Genomic DNA, 27,612 nt, shown 5'->3' with positions numbered 1-27,612 from the left:
CCGTGGCGATAGGGGCCGCTAGTACATCTGATCCGCTCACTGTTCCAGCCGTTAGTGAGGAAGGCTACTACGGATATTACGGCAATTTCTACAGAGTAGAAGAGATAAACAAACATGTAATATTATACGTAAGACATTTTTCAATCAAAATCCATCCAATCTTTATCCTATACATTTTCTTCGAATTTTTCTCAGCGTCGTCACTTTTTCACAGCGTCCAGTGAAAGAAATTAATCTTCTTTCGAGCAAAACGAAGTTGTCTTACCAATCCAAAAGAAGGACGATGGCTGGAAAAATGGCGTGAAACGATGAGCTTTACCGCTTTCTTTATCTGACTGCTGTCAGAGGTAATTTACACTCTTAATTATACAGTTTACGATAAAACAAACGCTTTATTTTAAACGAAATCTGTCGTTTTTGCCCCCATTTGACTTATTTAATGTAATAAATGTGTTTGTCATGTGTAGCACTGTATTTTGAGGATTTGTGATGCAGTTTGCTGTTTATAGTAATGGTACTTAAGTAATATATCTTAATAATAATACCTAATAATAGTAATAATACTTAAGGTCTTTCTTAAATTGTAAAACTATTAACATAAGTCCCAGTTCACAATTAATATGGTATGTAACATTGTATGTAACTAATCCATGTTTTTCCCTATTTTGTTTTTTTAGACAAGTGTCTGTGATCATCCCTAAACCCTAAAGGGAGACTGTCTGGACTGTGATTCATTTGCTCCTAAGTTCACTTGAATTAGACGTCTAAAGTCATGGCTTGGGCTCTGAAACTCCCTCTGGCCGATGAGGTGATCGAGTCTGGTCTGGTCCAGGACTTTGATGCCAGTCTGTCAGGGATCGGGCAAGAGCTTGGAGCTGGTGCTTACAGCATGAGGTCAGTCTGTGTACTAACTTAGTCTCTTTTATGTTTAGGGATGTTTAGGTCATTTCAGATTATTGGTGTGTTCTGAGACCAGTGGTGCTGGATAAATGTCATCCTCTGTTGAATTGTAGCTCTTTAAAGTACTGTATGTTCGGTTCATTTGAAATTTTTGCCTTTTTGAGAAGTGTTGTTTAATCTGTTTTACATACTTACTATGTCAAAGCCAACAACTTCTGCTGGGCTGTTTAGAATGTCATGATGAATGTGTTTTGGCACATTTTGTGTCTGATCTTCCAGAGAGGCACACTCTGTGTCTTGTATTCCCTTACATAACTGTTGTGCAGAAAATAACCATTTAGAAAAGTAGAGGTCTGTTTGTGCCGGTGTTATCCTGTGTAGGCTTTGATGGAGTGTTTTATTCCATATTTAGTGTTTCATACATGTTTTAATTTACTGACAAAAAGTTCTGTATGACATGACTGCAGTGCAGTATGCATATAATATTTTATTCTGCTAGTTTATAAGACAAAAAAATATTTTTTATTTTAAATGGTTCAAGTAAAATGCATTCCCTTGTTGATAGACAGAGTCTAGCCTCATTAGTTGGTCTCCGGGTAACAAAATAGTTGTGTGTTATAAACCACATGTTCCAGTCCTGCTTTGCCATCTGTGATGATTTATTCCAAGATGTTTGAGTATCATTAGAAATGTGCCTTTTGAGCTTTTGAAATGTAGCTGTATGGTAAACCAAAAATGGTAAAATGCATAAGTTTTCACTTTTTTTCTTTCTCTTGTTGTTTTTCAGTGATGTGCTAGCGCTTCCCATCTTTAAACAGGAGGAGTCTAATTTACCTCCGGAAAGTGACAATAAGATTCTTCCCTTCCAGTATGTACTGTGTGCCGCCACCTCTCCTGCTGTCAAACTACATGATGAGACGCTCACCTACCTCAATCAAGGTCTGATCAGCAACACTGGCTGAAGAACATCTGAACTTTCCTTAGCTTTTATGTTAGATGTCAATATAAATCTATTACACTGAAAACAAATGGTATAGATACCGTTATTCAGGCAGAAATTGGTTGAAAATAAATAGCAAATTGAATTAAACATCAAATGTTAAAATTATAAAAAGCTGGATTAGGATTTTATTGTAAATCGTGCTCCGATAATCTTTGTTTTATTTATAACTTTGATTTTTTTTTTTTTACAGAAACATACATTTATTCATGTTAATAGTTTATAAAAATGAACAAATTAAGTTTAAAAGGTTTGTGCTTCTGAAGATTTAGAAAATACATCACTGTATAAAATTTAAGGCCAGTGAATTAATTAAATTATTCATTTATCTATTTATTACAAAGAAATTATTTTGTTCAGCAAGGATGCATATTAAATTGACATTTATATGGTTCCAAAAGACTTTAAGTAAATTCATAAAATAATCCTTAAAAAATGTATTAAAAGTTTCCACAAAAATTTTGTGATTACAGGAAAACAATGATTACAGGAATATTTCTTAAGCCGCAAATCAGCATATCAGAATGATTTCTAAAGTATCTTGTGACTCGAGTAATGATGCTAAAACGACGGGAATAAATTGCACTTTCAAATATATTAAAATTGAAACCTTAAATTGCAATATTTTAAAATATTGCTGTATTTACCATATTTCTGTAGAAAAATCGCTGCCTTTTTTTAGCATAAGATACATTTTTCCAATAAAAATCTTGCTGACCCCAAACCTTTGAACAATTGTGTACTTATATATACACTATCATTCAAAAGTTTGGGATCAGAACGATTTTTTTTTTTTTTTTAAGGAGTTTCTTATGCTCATCAAGGCTGCATTTATTTGATCTAAAATAAAGGGGAAAAAAATTATATTGTGAAATATTATTACGATGAAAAATAATGTTTTTCTGTTTTAATATACATTAAAATCTAATTTATTCCTTTTGATGCAAAGCTGAATTGTTTCTGCGTAATATTTTTTCGATTTTTTTTTTATTCTTTGAAGAATAAAAAGTTAAAAATAAATCTTTGCTAACAATATACACTACAGTTCAAAAGTTTCGGGTCAGTAAAATTTTTCTTTCTCTGTTATTCAGCAAGGATGCTTTAAATTGTTAATAAGTGATAGCAAAGAGTTATATTGTTAGAAAATACTTATATTTTGAATAAATGCTGTTCTTTTTTAACTTTTTATTCGTCAAAGAATCCAGTTTCCAAAAAAACATTTGGCAGCACAACTGTTGCCAACATTAATAATTTTGATAATACATCAGCATATTAGAATGATTTCTTAAGGATCATGTGACACTTTATACTGGAGTAATGGCTGGTGGAAATTCAGCTTTGCATCACAGAAATAAATTATATATTTTTTGGTTGAACATAAGACATACATATATACCTTAACAACGTCTGTCCACATTCACTTTCAATGTATGGAATAAATGTTTTTAATGGTATTGCAAAATTATTCCCCCATCGGCTGCAGGACAGTCTTATGAGATTCGAATGCTGGACAATCGGAAAATGGGGGAACTTCCTGAGATCAATGGGAAAATGGTGAAGGTGAGGATTTGCTGGCTGTTCTTTCTAATCCCCCATAATTCATGCTTCCCACATACAGGATTATGCTGGCATCAAGGCTGAATCACTTTAGCTGTTGAGAATCCTTTAAGTGTTCTGCTTAATCTTGCTGTTTATATCTAAAGAGAGCTTGCTGAATCATGTGCTTATCTCTACCACTGTTTTTCTTGTGGTTACTCCCTACAGAGCATCATCCGTGTTGTGTTTCATGATCGCCGCCTTCAGTACACTGAACACCAGCAGCTGGAGGGCTGGCGCTGGAACAGACCGGGAGACCGAATTCTTGATTTAGGTAAATATTGTGACCCTTCTGCTAACACAAAGTGTAAAATCAGTGGTATAATAAGATGACTGTGAATAATAAGCACTTAAAGATACATTTGCTACCAATTTGTCAGTGTTGTGGAACTGCAGGAATTAGACTTTAATAACATGCTTACAACTGAAATCCTCAGATATCCCGATGTCGGTAGGGGTGGTTGATCCCAGGGCAAACCCTACACAGCTCAACACTGTGGAGTTCCTCTGGGACCCCTCGAAAAGGACCTCTGTGTTTATTCAGGTATCATAGACTGCTTTTGCTGACTTCGAGAACAGCTTTCCTAAACACTGTGAGTGGAGCCTTAAAAATCCCAACACAAGGTTTCACGTTTGTGTTTGTGTGTCTTTAATTTATCCACTCATACACACTCAATGTATTTTGTCAATGTCATTAGGAAGGATTTTGACTGTGTTAAAGGGATAGTTCATCCAAAAATGTCATAAATTACAAAACCGTATGACTGACTTTCTGTTTGTGGAACACAGTTAAATTTATTTTTAAATATGATTCACTGATTCTTATTATTGCCTTTTTTGTTTAGGTCCATTGTATAAGCACAGAGTTCACCATGCGTAAGCATGGAGGAGAGAAGGGAGTGCCGTTTCGTATTCAAATTGACACTTTCAAGGAGAATGAGGCCGGGGAGTACACTGAGCATCTGCACTCCGCCAGCTGCCAAATTAAAGTTTTTAAGGTGGGCTGAGGCCTCTGATAAACATTTAGAATGTGATAATGCAAGATTCAATGCAAGTACTGTTCATTAGTGCAGTATCATTTTTGTGTAACCTTGCAACTGAAACCAGATCTTCTTAGAAAATGAGATGCTAGTACAAGGTTTGTTTTATGTTCAGCCTAAAGGTGCGGACAGAAAGCAGAAAACAGACCGAGAAAAAATGGAGAAACGAGCACCGCAGGAAAAGGAAAAATACCAGCCTTCATATGAAACCACCATTCTCACTGAGGTGTGTATCTGCTTCCTTGGAAAACATGAGTTCGTCAGGAATAGTAAAAAAAAATAAGAATAGATTTTGGTTTCAAGTTTTTAATTTAATATTTTTATAATATAAAAAAAAATATATAGCATTATTTTAATATTTGTATTTTTTAAATAGCTTTTTAATATGTGGATTATTATTTGGTGTATTATGTATTTATTCAGTTCTCTTTATTTCTGAAAAACATTGGTTTTACTAATTAATATTAGTCTCTGTTATTAGTTAATCATTGAATGTATTAATGATATTTTTAGGTGTTTTATTTACAATTATTATATTAGTATATTTATAATAACAACTTTTTTTCCCCTCCCATTTGATTTTGATTGTGATATCTGGTGTTTTGTATTTGTCCAGTGCTCTCCGTGGCCTGAGATTACATACGTCAACAATTCCCCATCACCGGGTTTCAACAGCACCCACAACAGCTTTCCTGTGAATGAAGGGTAGGAAACATTCATCAGCGTTGTCTGAGCTTTATATTGCTAAAGCTTAATAGAATATTGAATAGGAAAATAGCAATTTTCGATTAAAAACGATGCAGTCATTTGTCTTCTTTGGAATCACATTTACTTTCATCTAATGGCTTATGGTTTTGCCTTGCAGAAATGGTTCACCCACTCACCAGCCGGAGCCTGTGGCACAGTTAGCAGATGTGAGTGTGTCTGTGTTCGTCTTCTCTCATATTTGAGATTCACTGCTCTCAGTAACATTCATTAAATGTTTCTAGTCACATTCTAGGATCAGCATCACTCTGTCCACATACATACATATACAACCATGAGATATGAAAGGCAAACTACTACAGACTGAGACATGGTCTTGGTTAGATTCATTCCAGTGTTCTCTTGTGTGTTCTCATTTATGCATCCTACATTTTCTCATTTGGACAATGTTTTATGTTTGTACAAGCAAATGTATCTATGTTCCATTTGCATTTGTGTGGGATTTAGTTCATAACTGATCTTAATATCCACTTAACTAGTTAAGTAGTTGAGCTGTGTTGGTCAATAGCTACCATTCAGTATAGTGTGTGTGTGTATGAAGGCATGCTCCATGCTTCCATGTACATTTTTAATGTCAGGAGAACTCCAATCTTATATCAAAGACCCTTTGTTTCCATACTTATTGTTGAAGCTGCTATTATAAAGTTAGTGTTTTGTTGCTTTTGCATGTTCATTAGCACATTTCAGAGTGTATGTTGCCCTTTGTAGGTTTTTGTTTTGTTTTGTTAGAACTAATAGTTTATAATATAGCATAGGGATGTGGGCGGGCAGTATGACCTAGGTATTAGTTGGTTATTTTTTCTGGAAATTCAACCCAAATTGATTATTTTATATTTGTTTTTATATTTGTTTAATATAATTAATTTAATTAAGATGTAAGGTATATATATATACATAAAATGGATAAGTGTAAAATTGGTAAATTAAATCATTTATAATGCTAAGTACTGAATGTAATTTTATTAAAAAATGTAAACGTGCCACAGAAATACTATGACATTACATGATCTACAGTTGGACACATTTCTACTGTTATATTATCATACTGCTCAGCCCTTACATAATTAAAAAAAATAACACATTTACTTCTGTTCAAAAGTTTGGGCTACGTTTTTTTTTTTTTTTTTTTTTTTTCTGAAGGAAATCGGTACATTTATTCAGCAAAGATGCCTTTAATTCATCTTAAAAAGTGACTGGAACAAAATTTGTAATGTTACAAATGATTTTTATTTCAAACAATTGCTTTTCTATTGTTCAAAGAATACTAAAAAAAATATCAGTGACACTGAAGATGAGTAATTTCTACAAAAAAATCAGCTTTGCCATCACGGTAATAAATATATATTTTAAATTATAATAATATAGAAAACAGATATTTTAAATAGGAATATTGTGAAATATAATTACTGCTTGTACTGTATTTTAAATGTATAAATGAAGCCTTTTTTAACTTTAAAAAGCCTTCTGACCCCACACTTTTGAACAGTAGTGTGTAGATACAGGAACCAAATTAAATGTGAGCAGCCTTAAATCAGCTTTTACAGGCTGATCTACAATAATCATTCAGTTTGGCACCTTTTCCTGTAACAAACCTATTTTGATTTCCTCATGCTTTTGTGATTGTATGTTGATAAACTGAATTGAATTGAATAGTCTTTTAAAATGACTCCAATCCTTTATTTTTACATTAGTGTATATGCTGATGTTATGTGAGGTTTTAGCCCATTGTTTGTTTGCTTTTCCGTTTGTAACGTATAAGCCCCGCTAGTCACCACATGCTTCCTCATAACAAGATAATAACACTCGAGACAAATCTGAGATTTTAAAACTGAGAGACGTTCTGCCTTACAGTTGTCGTGCCACCTACTTACAAGAGACAGTGAAAGCAATCAGGTACATGAATTTATTTGCTAATTTGAATATGTTGAAATGTTTATTTGCCAAAGGTAACACTTGGTTGGTGTGCAAAGGTTTTATTAAATCTGTTTATGAACTCGGTTCAACTCAGGCTGGACAGTTTAAGGGGGAGTGTCTGACTTCAGTACAGGGACTGTACAATGGAAAAACAGACTTACTGTGATCAGTTTATGGTCAGTGTGCTAAGGCCTATTTTGTCCTTTCTCTTTGCCCCCGAACAAACAGAATCTGTTGCCAACGGCAACGCCACAGGAAGCACAGCAGTGGCTCCATAGAAACCGTTTTTCACCATTCTGCCGTCTCTTCACAAACTTCTCGGGTAAAGGGACGATCAGGCTTACATAAGTGTGCATCACATTTCATACAGGCTTCTGCTCACTCAGCAACCATTACAATGCCCCACCGTTCCTTACATCACTCTCATTCAGATGACACATGCTCTCCAATCTCATTCACTCTTCATGCTGTTTTTAGAAAAAACCTTTCAGAATAGTATGAAAAACAAATTCTAGTGTGAGTGTGTTAACGGTCCTGTGATGTTACTCAGGGGCTGATCTGTTAAAACTGACCCGAGAGGATGTCATCCAGATCTGTGGACCCGCTGATGGTATTCGGCTATTTAATGCACTCAAAGGACGGTAAGAGTCCGCTGCAGTAGTCAACTAAAATTAAAACTATAAACATATTTGTGATTTTAAATAGTCAAGTCACCATTATTTATGTAGTGCTTTTTACAATGCAGCAACTTTACTTTATTAAACAGGGAAAACGTGTGACGTTCTTCTCTGGCCAGACAAAACCAGCAGTTTAATTCTATGGCTGCGACAAAGTCTGAAAAAAAAAAATCTATAGATGTTTAAAAATAAAAACTAAAAAGAAGACAAAACACCAAAATTTTACTAAAATTAATTACAAAAACAAAAAATATAAAAAATACAAATTAATTAAATTACTAAAAATACTAAATTATTTATGTATGTAACACAGACACATCTCTTATACTCACTAAGGCTGCATTCAGTAGATCAAAAATGCACTAAAAATGGCAATATTGTTAAATATTATTACAATTTAAAATAACTGCTTTCTGTTGTAATACACTTTAAAATGTAATTTATTTCTGTGATATTAAAGATGAATTTTCAGCAGCAATTGCGGCAAGTCTTACTGCTTTGTTTTCTGGAAACCGTGATTCATCACATTTTTGCTTTTATAAATATCCTTTTGTTCAGTTTCCATATTTAGCTTTTTTCTTGGCTGTTGATGTTTACACATACTGTGCATGTTCCTGTATAGGGTGGTCCGTCCAAGGCTCACCATCTATGTGTGCCAGGAGTCCCAACAGGCGCGTGAACAGCACCAGAAGCATGAGAACGGAGACGGCTCTAGCAACACCTTCTTTGGTGAGTTAGACATGAAGTATATTAAGATCAAACGTGATTACATTTGTGCTCAAATTTTACACCGGTTTCACACTGCAAGCGTGAGCAGCGTGTATTTTTTTTCGCCATGCATGTTAAGCAATGAGTGCATTCACACTGGCAGCAGGAGCAGCACGTGAACGTTGACAACAGCTTATAAGAAATGCACAAGAATATTATGGACACACACTGAACTTGGTTAATAACACATCTGGGTAAGAGCCTATGGTTAACATATGTATTATTAAATGTTTTTTTTTATAATAACAGTGTAAACAGCGCATTCTTATATTTGAGTATGACTGAAATGACATGATAGGAGCGATTTTCCCGTGCTATAACTTTCAAGACTTCAAAACATTCAAGTTTATAACTTGACAAACCTCTAAAAACTAATTTATAGCTGTCTTTTCAAAGAAATGTATAGCTTTGGAGCCGCTGTGGTGACGCTGTACAAACGCTTCTAGTGTGAATACTCTGGTGCATCTGCAGTTACGCTCACACGCTGGTCAGGCGCCGCTCACGCTCGAAACAGGTGTAAGGTGGCGATATTATTAGGGAATAATTTTTTTCTGTACCTGCACGGCCTGGTTATGTCAGGCAAAATAGAAAAGCTTAATAGAAAAGAGGCAGTAATGTTTTATTTTCTTTAAAATAATGTGCACTAACAAGAAGACCTAGGACATGTGGTGAATGGTGTCAAATAATCAGGTAAAATAAATATCACGTCTGTATTGATTTCATGTCAGATGTTTTTTTCAATTTTCCAGATTTGTCTCCCTTCTATCCTGTTATTATTTCAATGGCTATCCCTTTTTTCTGCAGTGGTTTGTTGGTTAAGGTCTCCTGTTTCTTTACCCCCATCTTAGTGTATCATGCTATCTATCTGGAGGAGTTAACAGCTGTGGAACTGACTGAAAAGTTGGCTCAGCTCTTCAGCATCTCTCCACGGCAGATCAGTCAGATCTTCAAGCAAGGACCCACTGGTATCCATGTGTTAGTCAGTGATGAGGTGAGGGCTTCCACGGGCTTTCTTTTTCTTCAATGTTTAGTCCAGAGTTTCCCAAATGGGGTTCGTGAAGCCCTAGAGATTTGTAAGGGAACTGCAGGAGTTTTGTGAGCTGATGAGAAGCCAATGATTGAATGGAATGGAAAATTAAAATAAAACACGAGGCTATACAAGTAATGGAAATAAAATAGAAATAACAATTATCAAATCAAAGACTACAATTTAAATAATTAAGCAAAGTCTTTTGCACCATGTGCACCTTGTTGCAAGTTTTGGAGAAACACTGTGCTTTTGGTTCACTTTTTACACATTTGCATGATTTACAACATTTTCCACCAGTATCACCCAAAATAAACATTTTACGATATGAAATGTTAAAAGCTTCAAGAGTTTGAATGTTTGAAAGGTAAAGTGGTAAGAGATTGTTTGCTCATTAATAAAATTTTGTCATTTACTCATCCTAAAGTTGTTCCATTTTCTGTCGAACATAAAAGAAGAATGTGGCGAACTAAACAGTTGATGACTTCCATAGTATAGGAAAAAAATACCTTGGAAGTCAGTGGGGACCAACAACTGTTGGAATTCATTCAGGTTTGGAACAATTTGAGGATGAGTAATTTTCTTTTGGTGATCCATCCCTTAAGATATAAATATTGGTAACTTGTAGTCAAAATTTTTATTATCAAATATATATTTTTTTCTTACAGTACAACTGTAATTTACAACAGTAATAGATTGGTGTCTTTAATATTAGGGTTCAAACTAATAATAGTAATGAGAAAGATCATGAAAGAGGTCTTAGTTGGTTTCAGCAGGAGCAGAGATATTTTCGTATAAGATGAAATCATATAACTGTTAAAATTGCCATACATGATAAAATAATTGCAATGCAGTTTTTTGGCCAAGTTTTGCAGCCCTATTTATGAATAAGTTTTAAATAAACCAAAATAAAGCATTGACTGAAAAAAGTTTATATTAAATATTTAATCTGTTTGCCTTCTTGTCATTTGACCATTGGCCAAGAGAGAACTGTTAAAAACGTTGTTAAATATTTGAAATATTTACTTGAAGGTGCAGTAAATATAAGTTTGTTAACTTAACTTCTTAAATATCTGCAAACATATTATGGTATATTTTAGTAGTCAAAAACGTACATACAGTACCTTTAATCTTTGGTGTTTCTTCAAGTAAATGTTTTACGTACAAGCAGTTCGGTTGACAAAAAAAGTTTAAGAACCCCTGCTATAGGCACTTAACTTGCATTTCTTTAGATTTCTTTGCGCTAACCTGTGTTCACTATAAGAACATTCCCTTCACTTTATAAGTGTGGCAAAGATCACTTTACTGTTGATATTTGCTTTCTTGAACTTTGAAATTCATCCTCTAACAAATCCATGTTAAAGTTGTCCCTTAGGTCTCTGTCCCTAGAAGGCAGTAGTTTATTCAAGGACACATCAATGATGAGGCATGATAGTAATCCCAGGATTGTGACCCCTCCATTTTCCAGTGCAACGTTAACCCTATTGCTACTTAATAGAGGGCAATCTTACTGCTAATGTCACACTTTGTTTTGCTTTGTTTGGTCTGAAGATGCATTGCAAGAAATGCAAGCTACTTACCGAAGGCCATTTCTGCAGAGCTTGCAGAATTTGCTGCTGTGCTTGCAGTACATACATCGCTTGTCGTCAATCCACCATTGATAGCAGTTCATTTTCACAAATCAGAGCAGATTGCTTTCATACCAATTGTACACCATACTGGAGTCCACAAAACCAAGTTTGCAAAACCAAATAGACTGAGTTTGGTACCAAAAGCTCAAGTGTGGAAAATAAGAGACAGCGCTTGATGTTATCCATCAGTAATAGAACTTAGGCTAGACAGCATATTGAATTTATAATGGATGAAAACAAGGCTTTGAGGGATAGATTTACAGTCTTTACAATCGCAGGCACTCTATAAAGGTCCTAGATCACACAATTTTTGACACATCCCAGTTTCCAAAACAGTTTTATAGTTTTTGCCTACTAAACTTTATTTTTAAGAAAGATTTTTCATCCGCTGAACAATTGTATGTTATTAAACAACAGTAGAATCCATTGATACTTATGTCCCTCACAGGTTCATTTTCTCTGGTGATGAATGCCATACTTCGCACAACATTCATTTTTGAGTTCAAAATCTACTTCAAAATCCAATCAACAGCCGATGAACAGAAGTTCAAGTTCAAGTCTTGATACAGAAGAAAAGATCTGATGTTACTTCTGTTTTATCACAACTTTAAGTAATATCTCTTAATCTTTATGTTCTCATTCGAACAGATGATTCAGAACTTTCAAGATGAGATGTGTTTTGTCCTGGACACAATGAAAGGTATGAGCAAGCCAGTTTTTTTAAAAGTATTGACAAGTTGAACCCACATGTCTTTGTTTCTAGGTAACCTGTGTTTTATAACTTGTACTCTTTCGATTGATTTTGCAGCTGAAACAAACGATGGCTATCACATCATTTTGAAGTGAAAACAAAGGATGAGGGGGAGTGAACAGGCCCCTTATGTTTTTCCTAAGATTCAACCCACAGCCCCTTCCCTGCACACTTCCTGGACCTCACTGAAGATCGTTTGGCTTGGAATAATAATGGAAAGGAAAAAAGGCACCTGACCCGTTTTGAAACCTCTGCTGTTTTATCCATGGAGCTTGTGTTGCCTTTTCCCTCCAATTTCCATTTCACTCCCAAAACAAATCGCAGAATTTCTATTTTACTAACTTTCTTTGCGTCAATTTGCTTTACCAGAAAAAAGTTCATAATGTGCTATGTACGGCCTTAGTGGCTCAAACAGAAAATTGGCGGCCGTTGAATACAGTATTATTTAGTGTTGTCTACCTGGATGTCACCCCCTGAGTATTTTGAGCTGCATGTGCTATAATCCCATGTGAAGTGCAGTCCACATGCCTCAGTGAACACATGCTTCATAAACAACATAAGTAGAAGGTTATGTCACAGAGATCCATGGTAGGCCCAGAGATTTCCAGGACACTTATGAAATTGCCTGTGTTTATGATGAACGTTATCGACAGTTCTCTCACCTGTGAGGAACAAGTAGACAGTCCTGTTCTTATGTTGTCCCACTCACTTTTAGCAGAGGGACAGAATCAATTAAATTTGCTCTATACTGCCACTATTATCAAGTTCAGTTTTTATGGCAGGTTCATGGAGGGCGAGCATCTTGACTTAACGCATTGCTGCGCGAATCATTTATGTTTTGTATGAGTTAATTGTTGATTTCTTAAGCCTTGTGGACGCGACTGACTGTTGAGCATGATATTAGGTTCTGTAGCTTTGATTCCAGTCGATTTTTCAGGTTTTGCTGCAAATGCACGTTATTTACTGGTGGGAGATGAATGGCAGCAGTGGGCATTATATACGTGCGTCTTTTTATTCTTATATTTTTATATTGTCCTTAAACCTCTCCCTCTTTTAGTTTTTTCATCGTTGCATATACTAAAATTGTTTTTTCAAGTGTCAGATTTGCAAGAGCACTATTTTATGGTATAAAAGAGAGATCATGTTTTACTTTCTTTTTGTTTCCTTTTGGATATGACCACTGATGTACTAATCTTTCAGGTCGGGGTAAAGGAGAGAAACCTTGCACTGCGTGAGAAATGGTAGCCGTGTTAAGTGCTAGACGCAAATAGACCAAGATGTTAAAGATGTGAGGTATTGTCTGTCGTGACCCTTTACCGTGTCATTGCAATGATTAAAATGACTTACCTTGAAATTATCTGTTTTGTATGATGTTATATTAACTTTCTTCCTCACACAACTCTGTCTAAAACCATTTTAAGAATTTAAAATGACTTAAGATTTATGAGGTGAAAATGCTTCACAAGGAATTTTGAATTTCACAAAAAAAAATCTGGTTAACATTGAACTTCCATCAATATAGAAATATATTTTGCATAAAGGAAATTAAAAACATTTTCAAGACCATCAGTATTTTTTCATTATTATTATGACAAAATAATGAATAACTGTGTGACCCAAGCATGTCCTTTTGTGAAATTTACCCACCTATATATTTATAATTTATTATTGTCAGTCTCTCGCTAATAGTGTTTGACTACAGTTTAAAGTCAACCCGACTTAGTTTCCATGGAAACCAAGCTGTAAAAAAAAAAAGAGGGAGGACTACAAATAGGACCAAATAGCCTAGCGTAAATGTCATAGATGGGACGTTTGTTTAAGGGACAGTTGCCCTTTATTGTTTTACACGCCTTGATCCCAAATATAACCGCTCTGAGAAACAATATCCGTTTTCCTATCCATAAAGACAACGCGTCTCCCAATGCTAACAATAGGCTCTTTAGAACTACATTTCCCGGCAGCCTCTACGCCGGTACTTCGATGACGTCACAACAAGTATATATGTGTCCCGTGCGGCATTCCTTCCTCTATTGTTACATTGTAACAAACCGGGGCAGAAGAGAGGCCCATAGGGTCCTCGGGCCGACAGATACTACACATCATTTTTGTTTTTTACTTTCCTTCGGGGTGGAAATATAACGTTGCGATTTGTCTAAACATAGCGCAGAACACAACCACCTATCAGGAGGGAAAAAAACCCCGAAGGCTCGGCTCTATTTGTTCTTTTTGAATGCAGGCATTTCAAAGGATAACCTAAAGATTTTATCTGCACTTATTGGATGCATCTGCACCGGGATTTGTAATTTTCAATGAATAAGGTCCTTGTCTGCCTTCGTCTGCCCCGTTTTAATTTTTACAGAGCTTGACTGCAACGTTGAACGCTCGCACAGCCTTCTTGATACACAAAACCCCCATTTGTAGTATATGTCAAGACTAATATCCATTGTTTACTATGTTTAAATATTCGAAAATCACTATATCTTCGTGAATAAACTGCTATTTCCTTATTGGTCTGGCCATTTCGATGGGCTGAAGTCGCTTTTGTCTGTCATGTTGTAACCTTGTGGAAGTCTGAAGCTGAAATAGGTTCAAAATCCCCAAAGAACAGAACCATCCAAATAAAGGAAGCACGAATCGAGCGACAGCTTCACCGGTTTAAAGGCTCTCTATTTCTGCCCAAGGTAAGCTTATGAGAAAGCTTTTGTTTCACTTCTGCCTGTCTTTCCCATACAGCCAAGCCTACGAGGAAAAACTAGGAAAAATGGGTTGATCATTGAACCGGTTGCAACACAGCATGCCATTTTCTGCTCTGTCATAAGACCCTCTATCTGTGTTTTCCAGTAAAGAATATAAAACTATAGGACAGACCATATGTGATGTGTCATTCCAATCATATTGGGTCACATTGTGGCAAGCCTTTTTAACATTTAGGCATATTGCTTTAAACCTAACTAGTTTTTATTGTGTTCACCTAGCACTCATTTTGCTAGTACTGTTTCATTACACTCTATTTCTCTGCTACGAGCCATTAATCCATTATTGGTAACAATTTTTGCAGTTGTGTTTTATTGATAAATGTGGTTTAGTGTTGACTATTTTACCCGTGACTAGTATTTAACTAGATTTGTTGCTTGTACTTATTCAGTGCATACTTTATTAGTATTATCTGCACCAGATTTATTAGTACATATTTGTCAGGCATGCTAGTTTGGGACACGTATACAAGAGACATTTCTTTCACCAATCACAATATATTTTTGTGTAATGGCTAGTCAAATTGGCTACTTTTAGTGAATTAGTAAGATACAACTAGTATTAATTGGAATACATACTACATCTCTAAAGAATAGTATCCATTGCATGAAGTACCTAACAATTTGAATAGATAGTTCTATAAATACCATAATACATTACAGTACAATAAAATGAATGTATACCAAAGACTGTTAAAATTCCATTAAACACTAAAAAATAGATAGCTATAGAATTAACTGACATATTTGCAGCTTGTTTCTTCAATGTTAATTTTTAAACAATTAAGTGCTATCAATATTAAATGATATACTAGTTAGTTTAAAGGAATAAAAGATTCCACGGCCCGATGTTTTATAATAGTCGTTATTGCATGCTGTACCTGTTTTATAAATGTATTTCTAGCTAAAAAAAAAGATTTCTAATAACATGGACACTATAGTGTAAAGTGTGATGTCATACTGTAATTAATCTTCCACTTTTTGTATTGCTAGACCTCTTTAAATTCCCAGCTGCTGGTTGTGGATGGACGTGATGCATCTACAGAATGGGAATAATGTTTGCATTTTAAGAAATTGCAGAGTCACCTATGCAGAGTTTGTCGATGCTGGAAAAGAAAGACGTGATGTTTGAGTCATTTGTCTAGGATGGGCTATTTCAGTGCAGACCAGTCAAACAGGCTGATGCATAGTCAGTACTGTAAGGTGATTATTCACGCTTTCTGTCCACCTCATATAGGCCACAGGATGTGTGAGGAGTTCTGCAAACATATTTCAGATTTCCATATGCATCCCTGCTTTTAAATGACCTGTGCTGCATTCATAACCTATTCCTTCAGTTATTGGCATCATTTGCCAATGCTATTGGAGATGGATTTTGTTTTCTGATATTTCATAAAGATGGAGCATCCCTGGATGTATGGCATATAAATATGGTGGTAATACAACTTATCTTCTTGCTGACATATTTGGCATATGCAAACATGCTCCTACCTCTCTGCATGATATTATTTTCTCACTTATTTAATGTGCACTGAGTTACATTTGCTGTTTGAGGCCCATATCTAGTCCTGCCAGTTTTGCACAAAAACAAAAAACTAAATTGAGTGCTTTTAAAACCCTATTACCACTTGCCAACCATCATAACTCACAAATAAAGCAGTAATTACCTCTTTACATCTAAAACAGTGATTTTTGCCAGGAAGTTGCATATCTGACTAGTTTTAAAACTTGATGCATGTAGCATCTATATAGTAAGTCTCAATTTGCAAGATGAATGCTTTTAAAATGAAGATTATGTCTAGTCAAGATTATGCCATCTTGCTCAGTGGTTTTATTAACATTTATTTAGGTTTTATATACATGTAATCTACCCAAACATTTTGGGCTCGGATGAGGTTTGTTTGTCAGCATCCTTTACAAATCTTTGCTGTGTAGGTTTGGTAACATTTCAAAGCTTTCTGTTTTCACTGCATGGACACGCACATATATACACACACACGTTAGAACATATGCTTTTAAGACACTTTGAGTGTACATGATGGTGTCCAATAGTAGTGACACGCTCTGAGGAGAAATCTTGGCATGCTTCACTGAATGCAAAGTAATTGGTAGACGTACTGCATTATTTGCTTGCAGCTTCTTTACATCATTTCTGTGCATTTTACTGCATCACCACGGTAGCATTAATTATAAAAGGAACACATGAAAGTGAGGTCGGTTTCACAGCAAGCAAAAATGGACTCGCTCCTTAGCATTTCTTGTTTCTATGGATACGGTTCATTCAAGAGCGGCACACTGTGTGTCAGACACTGATGCGTAAAGCAGCGTATACTCAACCGGCATCTCTCTCATTCAATCATCCGTTTGTTTTTCGCAGGTGTTTTTGAATGTTTCAAGGTCGTAACGCATTATTTGTTGGCGATAGGTGATTGGCTGGCATGAATGTGGCTTGAATTTGTCACTACCCTGCCGGATTATTGAATGAATGATTATAAAAAAATGAATCAATGAGACATTCATATACTCAAGCGGAGTCAGGCTAATGCTATTTCCTTAGCAATTATAATCAGAGTTCATAAAATTAATCCAGTTTTTATGGATTTCACAAATCTGTGGGATTAATTCCATTATGCCGTGAGTTTAATTGTCAGTCATAATTCATGTCATCTTTTGATCATGCCGACCTTTCCTCAAAGCCACCACTAAACTGTTCTTATTCAAGCCAGCAAAAAGCCACTGACTGTTTAAAAACAGTGTTTAATCATGAAGAAAATCAGAGCCGCTCAAAGCAGTTGTATTACACAGCTCCCTCGGGCTAAAGAGGTGGTCTGATCAAACGTACTGACTCGGCCTTGTGTGACCTGTCTGGTTTGACTGAACTGGTCTCGTCATTGGCTTGGGCTTGCAAAGGCTTGTTGTTTTTAAGGTTTTAATGGGGGGTGAAAGGGACCCAAAATGTGGATGCAGTTTTTCCAAGGCTGTTGCTTTAAACCAGTTACCATGGTGATGTTTGCAGGCTTCATGATTTTTAAACAGGACTTTCAAGCTGGATGAAGAAAGCAAATGTCAAGGATTAGGTAGCAAAATAGACGATATTGCATAATCTTCCAGATTTTTTGGTTGCATTTTTATGTTATATTTGGTCACTCTGACCTTTAGAATTAGGTCTTTTAAGGACTGCAGCTGTTGTTCATTGGCAGTAGATTTTGGAACAAGCTTTATGTGGAATGACAAAAGTACATTTTTCATATCTATCATATCTATTTTTGGTTGTGTTTTAACTTGTATTTTGAAAGTGTATTCAAAATAATTTAAGTAAAAATGCTGCTCTTGGACATATACATATCCTACTTGCCATGTACACTATTTAATCATTATTGTTCATGTTTAAATTTTGCCAGCAATAGTCTGTTGGACAAAGCTTTTACCTATATGTAATACCTCCAGACGCAGTGTTTCCATGGAGACAGTGTCATCTCGTGGCCTGAAGCGCAGATTCGAGGAGGTGGACAGCGGCTCGCCGTGTTCCACACCCAAAGATTCGGATGATGACATCTCTAGCAGTGACAGCGCTGATAGCTGCGACAGTCTCAATGCTCCCTCCAGCTCTCTCACACGTAAGAACACACCATAAGTTAGTATTATAATTGAGTTATTATAACAACTACTATTTGAACAATTTCCCTGCACTTTTTGTTCCTAGCCCCTGAGCTAATTCCACCTATAACATTTGCACTATTGCAACAGTTGCAAATCAGAACATTCCAGTGTTTCTCAATAAATTTGAATGTCGTGGAAAAGTACATTTATTTCAATAATTCAACTCAAATTGTGTATTAAATAAATTCAATGCAAAGATATTGAAGTAGTTTAAGTATTTAGTTCTTTTAATTGTGATGATTTGGGCTCACATTTAACAACAAATTAGAATATGGTGACATGCCAATCAGCTATTTAACTCAAAAACACTGAGCGTTCAAAATGGTCTCTCAGTTTGGTTCACTAAACTACACAATCATGGGGAAGACTGCTGATCTGACAGTTGTCCAGAAGACAATCATTGACACCCTTCACAAGGCCACAAACATTCATTGCCAAATAAGTTGACTGTTCACAGAGTGCTGTATCCAAGCATGTTAACAAAGTTAAGTAGAAGGAAAAAAGTGTGGAAGAAAAACATGCACAACCAACCGAGAGAACCGCAACCTTATGAGTATTGTCAAGCAAAATCAAAGAATTTCAGTGAACTTCACAAGGAATGGACTGAGGCTGGGGTAAAGGCATTAAGAGCCACCACACACAGATGTGTCAAGGAATTTAGCTACAGTTGTCATATTCCTTTTGTTAAGCCACTCCTGAGTGTCACAGTCTTCAGCTGGTGTGCCCAGGATGGCGACCAGATGACACTGTTTTTCTGTGAGCACATGGCTTGTGTTGTGTTTGTTTGGTGCCATGTGCTCTCTCTCCTGTTGTCTGATCCCGCCCATCTTATGTCATTATTGTTTTAGTTGCTCCACCTGTGTCTCCCTCGCTAGGTTCCCTACTTATTCTCCTTGTGTCTGCAGTCCTCTGCTGGTTCGGTCTGTCATGGTTGGGTGCAGGGATGAGGCGAGGACTCAAATGCAGTCCTCTTTTCAGATGAGTGCAATTTTGCATTTCATTTGGAAACCAAGGTCCTAGAGTCTGAAGGAGGGTGGAGAAGCTCTCATGGGGAAGTCTTGGCCTAATAGTTAGAGAGTCAGACTCCCAATTGAAAGGTTGTGAGTTCGAGTCTCGGGCTGGCAGGATTTGTAGGTGGGGGGAGTGCATGTACAGTTCTCTCTCCACCTTCAATAATACGACTTGGGTGCCCTTGAGCAAGGCACTGAACCCCCAACCGCTCCCCGGGCGCCGCAGCATAAATGGCTGCTCACTGCTACGGGTGTGTGTTCACAGTGTGTGTGCACTTTGGATGGGTTAAAAGCAGAGCACAAATTCCGAATATGGGTCACCATACTTGGCTGTATGTCACGTAACTCACTCAGAGCCCAAGTTGCTTGAAATCCAGTGTTAATTTTTCACAGTCTCTGATGATTTGGGATCCAATGTCATCTGATGGTATTGGTCCATTGTGTTTTTCGAAAATCACTGCACCCGTTCACCAAGAAATTTTGCAGCACTTCATGCTTCCTTCTGCTTACCAGCTTTTAGAGGATGCTAATTTCATTTTCCAGCAGGATTTGCCTTTGCCCACACTGCCAAAAGCCCCAAAAGTTGGTTTAATGACCATGGTGTTGGTGTGCTTGACTGGCCAGCAAACTCACCAGGAAAATGAGAAACGAGACCACAAAATGCAGATGAGCTGAAGGCCACTGTCAAAGAAACCTGGGCTTTCATACCACCTCAGCAGTGCCACAAACTGATCACCTCCATGCCATGCCGAATTGAGGCAGTGATTAAAGCAAAAGGAGCCCCTACCAATTATTGTGTACATGTACAGTAAATGAACATATTTTCCAGAAGGCCAACAGTTCACAAAAATTGCTATTGGTGGGTTTTTGTTAAATGTGAGCCAAAATCATCACAATTAAAAGAACAAAAGACTTAAACTACGTCAGTCTGTGTGCATTGAATTTATTTAATACACAAGTTTCACAGTTTGAGTTATATTACTGAAATAAACTTTTTTCACAACATTCTAATTTAAGACCTTTAGTAAGTTGTGCAACCAAGTTGGCAATTTACATTTGTTTGCAATAGCCACAGCACCCTTATCCATAGATGTTTCTGGACCAACATTCTTGTTGAAGCAACATTGCTTTTAAACTATCAGATTTTAAGAGTGGGTTTAAGGTTAGGCTTAGTCTTATAGCTATTTAGATGTTCGTGATTATGGATGGGGGTCAGAGTAAGGTTTAGTTTACCTTTTTAAAAGAATGCTTTTCAAGGACCAACAAAGAAAATTGTTTCAGGAACATGTCCTACTTGGGCATTGTGGCTAATGCAGCAAGACTTGAGATAAAAAAAAAAAAAACTCTTAAACACCAATTTGGGATAAAGGGAGACTTGGTTTGAACCACAGAATTGTCATTTAAGGAGGCATAGGATGAGTACTAATGCAATAGATCAAAACATTATTGTTTATGGTGCCCCTTTATCTTGTTTCTGTAGCCCCCTCGATTCTCAGAAGACACAAAGCATCTTTAGGTCGTAAGCAGGTACGCTTTGATGCGGTGACAGTCTATTACTTCTCCAGAAGGCAGGGCTTCACCAGTGTGCCCAGTCAGGGTGGCAGCTCCCTAGGCATGGCACGCCATCACTGTGCTATACGACATTACACCCTTGGCGAGTTTGCACGAGAACAAGAGAGCAGCCACAAGCATGTGCTGCGTCAACACCTGCGGCAAGAAAAGCTCAACGCTCGCAAGTTGAAGGTCAGTTGTGTTGTTGGTCATTGTTCTGTTGTAGCTTCTGTTCTTCCTACAGGATTCTGCTTTTGTTGTAGAGTAGCCATTTTGTTTTGATTTTAAGACCTCTTTTACCTGACTTTTCCCAGCTGACACGGAATGGAACTGTGGATTGTCCCGAAGCAGAGTTGCTTACTCTAGACGACATATCCGATGAGGATCTGGACGTTGAGAGTGTAGAAGTGGACGAATGCTTTTTCTTGCAGCCTCTTCCGACCAAGAGACGTCGGGCACTACTGAGGGCCTCAGGTATTGCCCGCATAGATGCCAGAGAAAAGGCTGAGCTGCGTGCCATACGTTTGTCCCGGGAGGAGTGTGGTTGTGACTGCCGCTTCTACTGCGACCCTCGGCACTGCGGTTGCTGCCAAGCTGGAATTAAGTGCCAGGTAGGACAATAGTTAAAATTCTTAAAAGACTTAAGATGAGTCCAGTTGGCCCAGGGGTGTCCCATCCTGCTCCTGAAGGGCCACCTAAAATACATGCTCTTTCTCTTTTATCTTGTTCCAAAGGTGGATCGGATGTCTTTCCCATGTGGCTGTACCCGTGATGGTTGTGGTAATACAGCTGGGCGCATTGAGTTCAACCCTCTTCGTGTGCGTACCCACTATCTTCACACGGTCATGAAACTTGACCTTGAAAATAGAAACCTGTTGGGTGTAAGGTCTGGAGAGGTTTGTGGGGAAGAGACAGAATTAGTCTCTTCTTCATCTCTGTCTCTTTCTCCCTTGGACTCGGATGTGGAGGTGGAAAGCCAAAGCATTCAGGAGCTGCAAGAGGAGCAGTGCGATAGCCTGGAGCGTGAGAACGAAACAGCCGTGCTTCATCTACAAAGTGCAGAGGAACGGGAAAGGAGACTGGAACAAGAGGAGCAGCAGGTTGAGGAGGCTCAGACCACTGACCCAACCCTTTGCCTCCTGCAGGGTGCCCTCACCAGCCAAGCTGGGATGGAGGGCATTGAAGGTGTTGAGGGAGTCCTTTTAGAAGGCCCTTTTCCTGAAGGTACCACTCTGCTGTGTATTACAGAGAACCATGCGGATGAACAGACCGAGCAGAGGCTGCTCAAAGAGCCTGCTTCTGTCCTCTATTATCAGGTAGGTCATGTTGAGACAGCAGCCTTTGAGACACTTCCTGCACAAGTAGAGGAGGTGGTGAGTGAAGGTGGGGATCCAGATATGGAGAGCGATAGGCAAAAACAAGAAACCTGCGGGCAGGATTCAGCCAAGAGCTTGTCTGTTGAAGTACCTCCACCTCTCAAGGATGGGGGCGAAGAACATCTTTGTCCAGAACAGGCCTCAAATGAAGGGGAATGCCTCGAGACGTGCCTGGCTCTGGATGAAAAGGCAGTACAACTTCCTCCGGAAGTGTAGCGACCGTCCCCTCTGCAGATGTTTTGCACAAGTTAGTCATTAAATTCAAAGAGAGCCTACTCCACACAGTGCGATATGTTACAACACTGCATAATGTTATTCAATGTTAAAGAAACAAGTTACCTTCATGGGTTTGTATCCAATCTAGCTGGAGATAAGCATGTACTGTGTTTGAAGTAGGTTGTCCGTTGTAAAATAAGTTATATAAAAAAAATACTAATAAAAAAATAGAATAATTTACTTTAAAAAAAAAAATGAAAAAAGAAACTCAAGAAAAGCTGAGGTCCTGATCTGACAAGTGTTTGTTTTTCCAGTATGGTATCAGTTTATTAATTGATACTAGTGGGGAAAAGTGGCCTTTATGTCGAGGAGCAAGCATTTTCAGGATTATCCAGGGCCTTTGTTTCGCCTTTCCAGTTCGTAGAGTTTCCGAAACGGCAGCCCAATAACTAATTGGCACTGTCAGGAGGGTATATGCTAACGCTATGTTCATGTCTTGTCGGAATTATCACAATTATGAGATGACAACTATTAGCTGTTCATATACTCGGTATCGATGACAAAGCTTATAATGTCAAAATGTATCAACGCAAAGCTTTGTTGTTTATTAAAAAAAATAATAATAAAATCACATTAACCTTGGAATGGATCTTCCATAAAATTAAGTTTTTTCCAACTTTGGAATTACAAAAGTTTCCAAAGGCCTTAAATGGTTTTTAATAATCAGAATCCTGTAATTATGATAATTCGTTAAGGGCATGAATGCAACATTAGTAATATGCTTATGGATAATGCTATCTCAGTGCTCACGCTAAGACAAGGGGTTGCTAATTTCAGAAAAGGGTGTTGTTTGTAGCATCCTTCCTGTGAATAGACCCAACGATCCTGGAAATACTTGGTTTTCATGTACTGTACAAGTGTTTTGCTAAGAGCTAGCATGAAGATGAGTGAAAAAGCTGCTTGTTCTTTGTATGCACGTTGAAAACTTGATTATTTTGAACATGCTGAGAGGGGATCAGGAGGATGAATGTGCAAGCCATTTGCACCGCAGTTATTTACTGATTTATTGTAGTCTTGACCTGACACCGTTTGAAGCTGTAGCCTACCGTCCCAGTTTGTGGACGTTTATTTATTTACCACCGCTTTGTATTGTTGGAGCGACGACAATGTGTGTGAGTATCGTCATCTACAATCATTTATCTTTTAATTTTTTGGGGGGGTGTGTTTTAATTTTTCAGTAGTGATTGAGATCATACACATTTATTGCACATCAAAGCCTTTAAAGATTACAGAAGACATTTATGGGTGAATCTCATGAAAACACATACAGGTCACATTTTTTAAAGAATTTTTTTGACTTTATTTTACCACCATCAATGGCATGTTTTTAACATTTTGTGAAATGGAGGCGATTATATATTTTAAGTTTGACTTGCACATAGGCATTTTTTGTTTATCTCATTAGGCCACAGTTTTAACCAGTCCTGATATTTAAGCAACATTACAAGTCAACAATGCACCAAATTTTTTGCGTCCAAACCCTCATTTAAACCCTGTGAAGACCATCTTTCTTGCCTCTGTATCCTTACTGTTCTTCTGTGTTGCATTTTATAGTCCATCCCTCTTTCATCCCTCTTTGTTTTAGAATATGAAAATGTTGAAGAAAATTTAATTTGGATTTGTTTTATTGTTGTTTTATTTCACTTCTGTGTAACGTTAAAGTCAAAGTAAAAATGTAAACGGTTACATTAAAAAAAGGTGTCTTCAAATAGTTAAATGAGTTATGTGATGTTGCTAAATTATTTAAACGTGAGGAACCCAAGAAATTTGTCATTTTGCAGTGTGTGTGTGTGTGTGTGTGTGTGTGTTTGCACGTGTGCCAGAAAGATTCATGCTGCTTTGTCAGATGAACCAATGTTTATGACTGCAGTATGGGGTCATTATATTTCAAAAGGTGCTCTTATTTTAGTTTTTACATATTAATATTAACACTATATGTAGAGTCAATGTAGAGAGAGAGAAAAAAGAAATGTTAAAAATCCACAGTGGTTGTAAATGCAAATGTTGCTGTTATCTCTCTGCTTCAAGTTTACTCATCCTTACTACACCCTTTAGTCTGGAGTAAATGAGATGCTTAATTATGTGATTGCATTAGCTAAAATGCAGCATGTGAGGCTAATCATGAATTTGTTAGCATGGTTGTGCCCTCATATGACTTTGCATTGTAAAGCTCCAAGCATTAAGTTTGATTCAGACCTATATCTGCAATAATTAAGTGTTTTGCAAATGACCAATCAAGAAGGATTTTGTTTTATACTGTTACTGTGTTTAAAAAAATCTTGCTTTATTTTTTGCCTCATTGTATGTTAGCATGTCTCTTTGTCTAAGTTTACTGAATGATCTTGATGTATTGGCTATGTGTGTTTGATGTCTTTTTTGTGTGTGTGTGTGTGTGTGTTGAACACGTGGAGAAATAATATGCCACCTCCACACATTCCTTCAAACTAGTTTGGTCTGTAGCAGTGTCTGAGCTAGAAACTGGTGTGTCCTTAACACGCTGGTATGAGGGCCTGCTATTGTCCAAAACATGAAAAAGAATCAGTCTTGTTTGTTGATCATTATTTTGATGTATGAACATCCACCAGTCCAGTGGTCCTAAAACTACTGGCTTTAAAATGAGGCCTGAATGTCTCACATGCTAATGTACCTAGCTGTAGCTGAAACGCTAAGTATCTTTTAGTCTGACATATTTTTGTTCTTCATGTCACCTCCTTTAAGTACTCAGATTTGAGACCACTACAGTTATTGAAAAACAACTTGCATTATGATTGTATTCGTTTATGTTTGTGTGCGTTAGAGGCGCTTTATTAATAAGGCTGAATGGTGTTGAATTCTACCTGTAAGAGTGACTTATGCTAACTGTTGCCTACAGAGGAGACAAAACATACAAAGTTTTATATGAAAATGTGAGTGAAGTAAAATCTAAAATGAATAAAACAAATGTGTCCATCTTAATGTGAGCTTGTTGAGTTGCATGAAATCAACGTATTAACTGTTATTCATGAAAGAATCAAAATTACCTTGCCGCACAGGAACGGTCCGTTTTCAAGTCAAACTCAACCGACTGTGAAAATCACAGGAAATAAAAATTTAACTTTAAAATACAGATTGTACAGTGTCGAAAGTATGAAATTGTTTATCGCTACTATTCGTGTTAACGTGGTAATATAAAATATTGTAACTAACCAAGTCGTCCGTCAGTCAATTTATTTACAATATCACATGCTATTTTTAACAATTCTGAAGTAATTTAATTGAAATTATTTAGTCAAAATAATCATATTTTGATAGAAAATAGAATTAATCTCTTTTAAGAAGACCAAATTAGTGGAAGTTGACACGTTATGAGAACAAACTGATTGACAACGGGTCACGTGATAAATTACACTTTGCATTTAGCGCAAAGCGTTCCGTTCCACTAGAGGGCGAAACTCTCCTATGAATGGAGCAGATCTAAGCGAATCCTGGCAAATGTTTAGTTCGCTGGTTTCCATCCAGGGAAAACCTGCCGTTTCCCTCTTTTCATCATCAGCCATAAATATTATGCTGCATGAGGGGATGACATTTTCTGTCTTGTTAATTGTTTGCCCTTGTTCTTTTCTATCTATCTATCTATCTATCTATCTATCTATCTATCTATCTATCTATCTATCTATCTATCTATCTATCTATCTATCTATCTCTGTCAAATAATGAGGCCTACTAAGCCATCCCAATATTCTGAACACGTCATTGTTTGCAGTCATCCTGTTTATTTACACCCCAGATGCTGACTGTAAAACCAGCAGAACCAGCCCATCTTTCAGCTCAGCTTTCTCACTTCCAGTCATTTGTCACTTTAATGTTCGCACAAGACTGTTTTTGGTTCCAGAATATGAGTAATGATGATGGCATCACCGACATGCTGTGAACCCATACAGGGCTTTCAATAAACACATGCATGTCTCTAAAATTCCACACAGATATTCAGAATGAAAAAGGAAGGGATGGCCTGAGGAAAGTTGCTGACATCCTGGTGAGGAACTGCTTCTACGGAAATACCAGGCTTATATCAACGTTCAGTTTGCTTTGTTGTGCATTTTTAATTTTAGCATAGGATGGAGGGGGCATTATGCCAGTGTCCATTAAATCATGCAAATTGAAGTTAAATCTGCATTGTATCTGTTCATCTTTTCAACATCACTTTATGCCTTGGCTGGAGAACAAAGAAATGTTCCAGTATCCCCTGAATGGGAGGAAATGGCTTGGTGGGTATAGCGACCAAATGCCTCTGTCTCAGGGGTGTCTGCATTCTCTTCCTGTATGCATTAGCAGCAGAAAACATTGCCTCACACAGCCTTAAATATTGCTGAAATGTTGTGTGGTCCTTTAAGGATATCCCCAGTCATTGCTATTTGCTGTTCACTTATGATTTTGACAAGTTTTTTGCAAAGCATCTGCTTGCTTCACCAAAGGAATGCAGATAGAAAGGACTGTTCAATACAATGGAAATGCCAAAGTGTTAACAAGTATTTGCTGAATAACTAAACAAATGATGCGAATAAGAACACTTGAACATTCAGTTGCAGGTTTGTGTAGATAAGAGGAAGAATGTGTAAGGAACACAAATAATGCTTTCAATGGATTAACATCCTTTAATATGACGAGGCAGAAGCATGGGGAAAAATGATTCTGAGCATCAGCCTTAAAATGTATGACATTTCCAGGAAAAAAAAGTAATTGGCTTTGTGGCCCTTGATATTTTTGAGTTCCTGTCTTTGGGTTTTACCTATTTTTATTTCTTAATTATAATTTTTATTGTTATCTCATTATTGTAATGTGAGTTTTATTTGTTTAAAATGTTAAATACCTTTTAAGTTCCAGTTAATTTGTCGGTCAACTGAGATTCAAGGCAACCTGAAACGAAGACGTCCAATC

General features: G+C 36.9%; 2 protein-coding genes across 5 annotated transcripts; both read left to right on the top strand.

The window, feature by feature from the left end:
- Positions 1–54: 54 nt before the first annotated feature.
- On the top strand, positions 55–13,426 carry tfcp2 (transcription factor CP2). Of its 3 annotated transcripts, XM_026200112.1 has the most exons (18): positions 67–128; positions 215–347; positions 678–894; positions 1,688–1,839; positions 3,384–3,460; positions 3,665–3,770; positions 3,934–4,040; positions 4,342–4,494; positions 4,652–4,762; positions 5,153–5,241; positions 5,402–5,450; positions 7,153–7,194; positions 7,444–7,537; positions 7,766–7,856; positions 8,515–8,621; positions 9,509–9,651; positions 11,967–12,018; positions 12,127–13,426. In XM_026200112.1, exons 3-18 carry the CDS (start codon positions 773–775, stop codon positions 12,162–12,164), a joined length of 1,533 nt encoding a protein of 510 aa, XP_026055897.1. In that variant the 5' UTR covers positions 67–128; positions 215–347; positions 678–772; the 3' UTR covers positions 12,165–13,426. The 3 variants fall into 3 exon arrangements, with proteins under 3 accessions (XP_026055896.1, XP_026055898.1, XP_026055897.1); XM_026200111.1 differs by having other exon boundaries at positions 55–347; XM_026200113.1 differs by lacking the exon at positions 7,153–7,194 and having other exon boundaries at positions 55–347.
- Positions 13,427–14,064: 638 nt separating this feature from the next.
- csrnp2 (cysteine-serine-rich nuclear protein 2) lies at positions 14,065–25,650 on the top strand. 2 transcript variants are annotated; one of them, XM_026200109.1, is made up of 5 exons: positions 14,065–14,750; positions 18,270–18,439; positions 20,973–21,235; positions 21,358–21,654; positions 21,778–25,650. In XM_026200109.1, the coding sequence occupies exons 2-5, from the start codon at positions 18,283–18,285 to the stop codon at positions 22,633–22,635; spliced, it is 1,575 nt and encodes a 524-aa protein (XP_026055894.1). In that variant the 5' UTR covers positions 14,065–14,750; positions 18,270–18,282; the 3' UTR covers positions 22,636–25,650. The 2 variants fall into 2 exon arrangements, with proteins under 2 accessions (XP_026055894.1, XP_026055895.1); XM_026200110.1 differs by lacking the exon at positions 14,065–14,750 and adding an exon at positions 15,197–16,025.
- Positions 25,651–27,612: the final 1,962 nt, after the last annotated feature.

Source organism: Carassius auratus, chromosome 23, assembly GCF_003368295.1.
Source record: "Carassius auratus strain Wakin chromosome 23, ASM336829v1, whole genome shotgun sequence".
NCBI lineage: Eukaryota > Metazoa > Chordata > Actinopteri > Cypriniformes > Cyprinidae > Carassius > Carassius auratus.
This window is presented reverse-complemented; position numbering and strand designations above follow the sequence as displayed.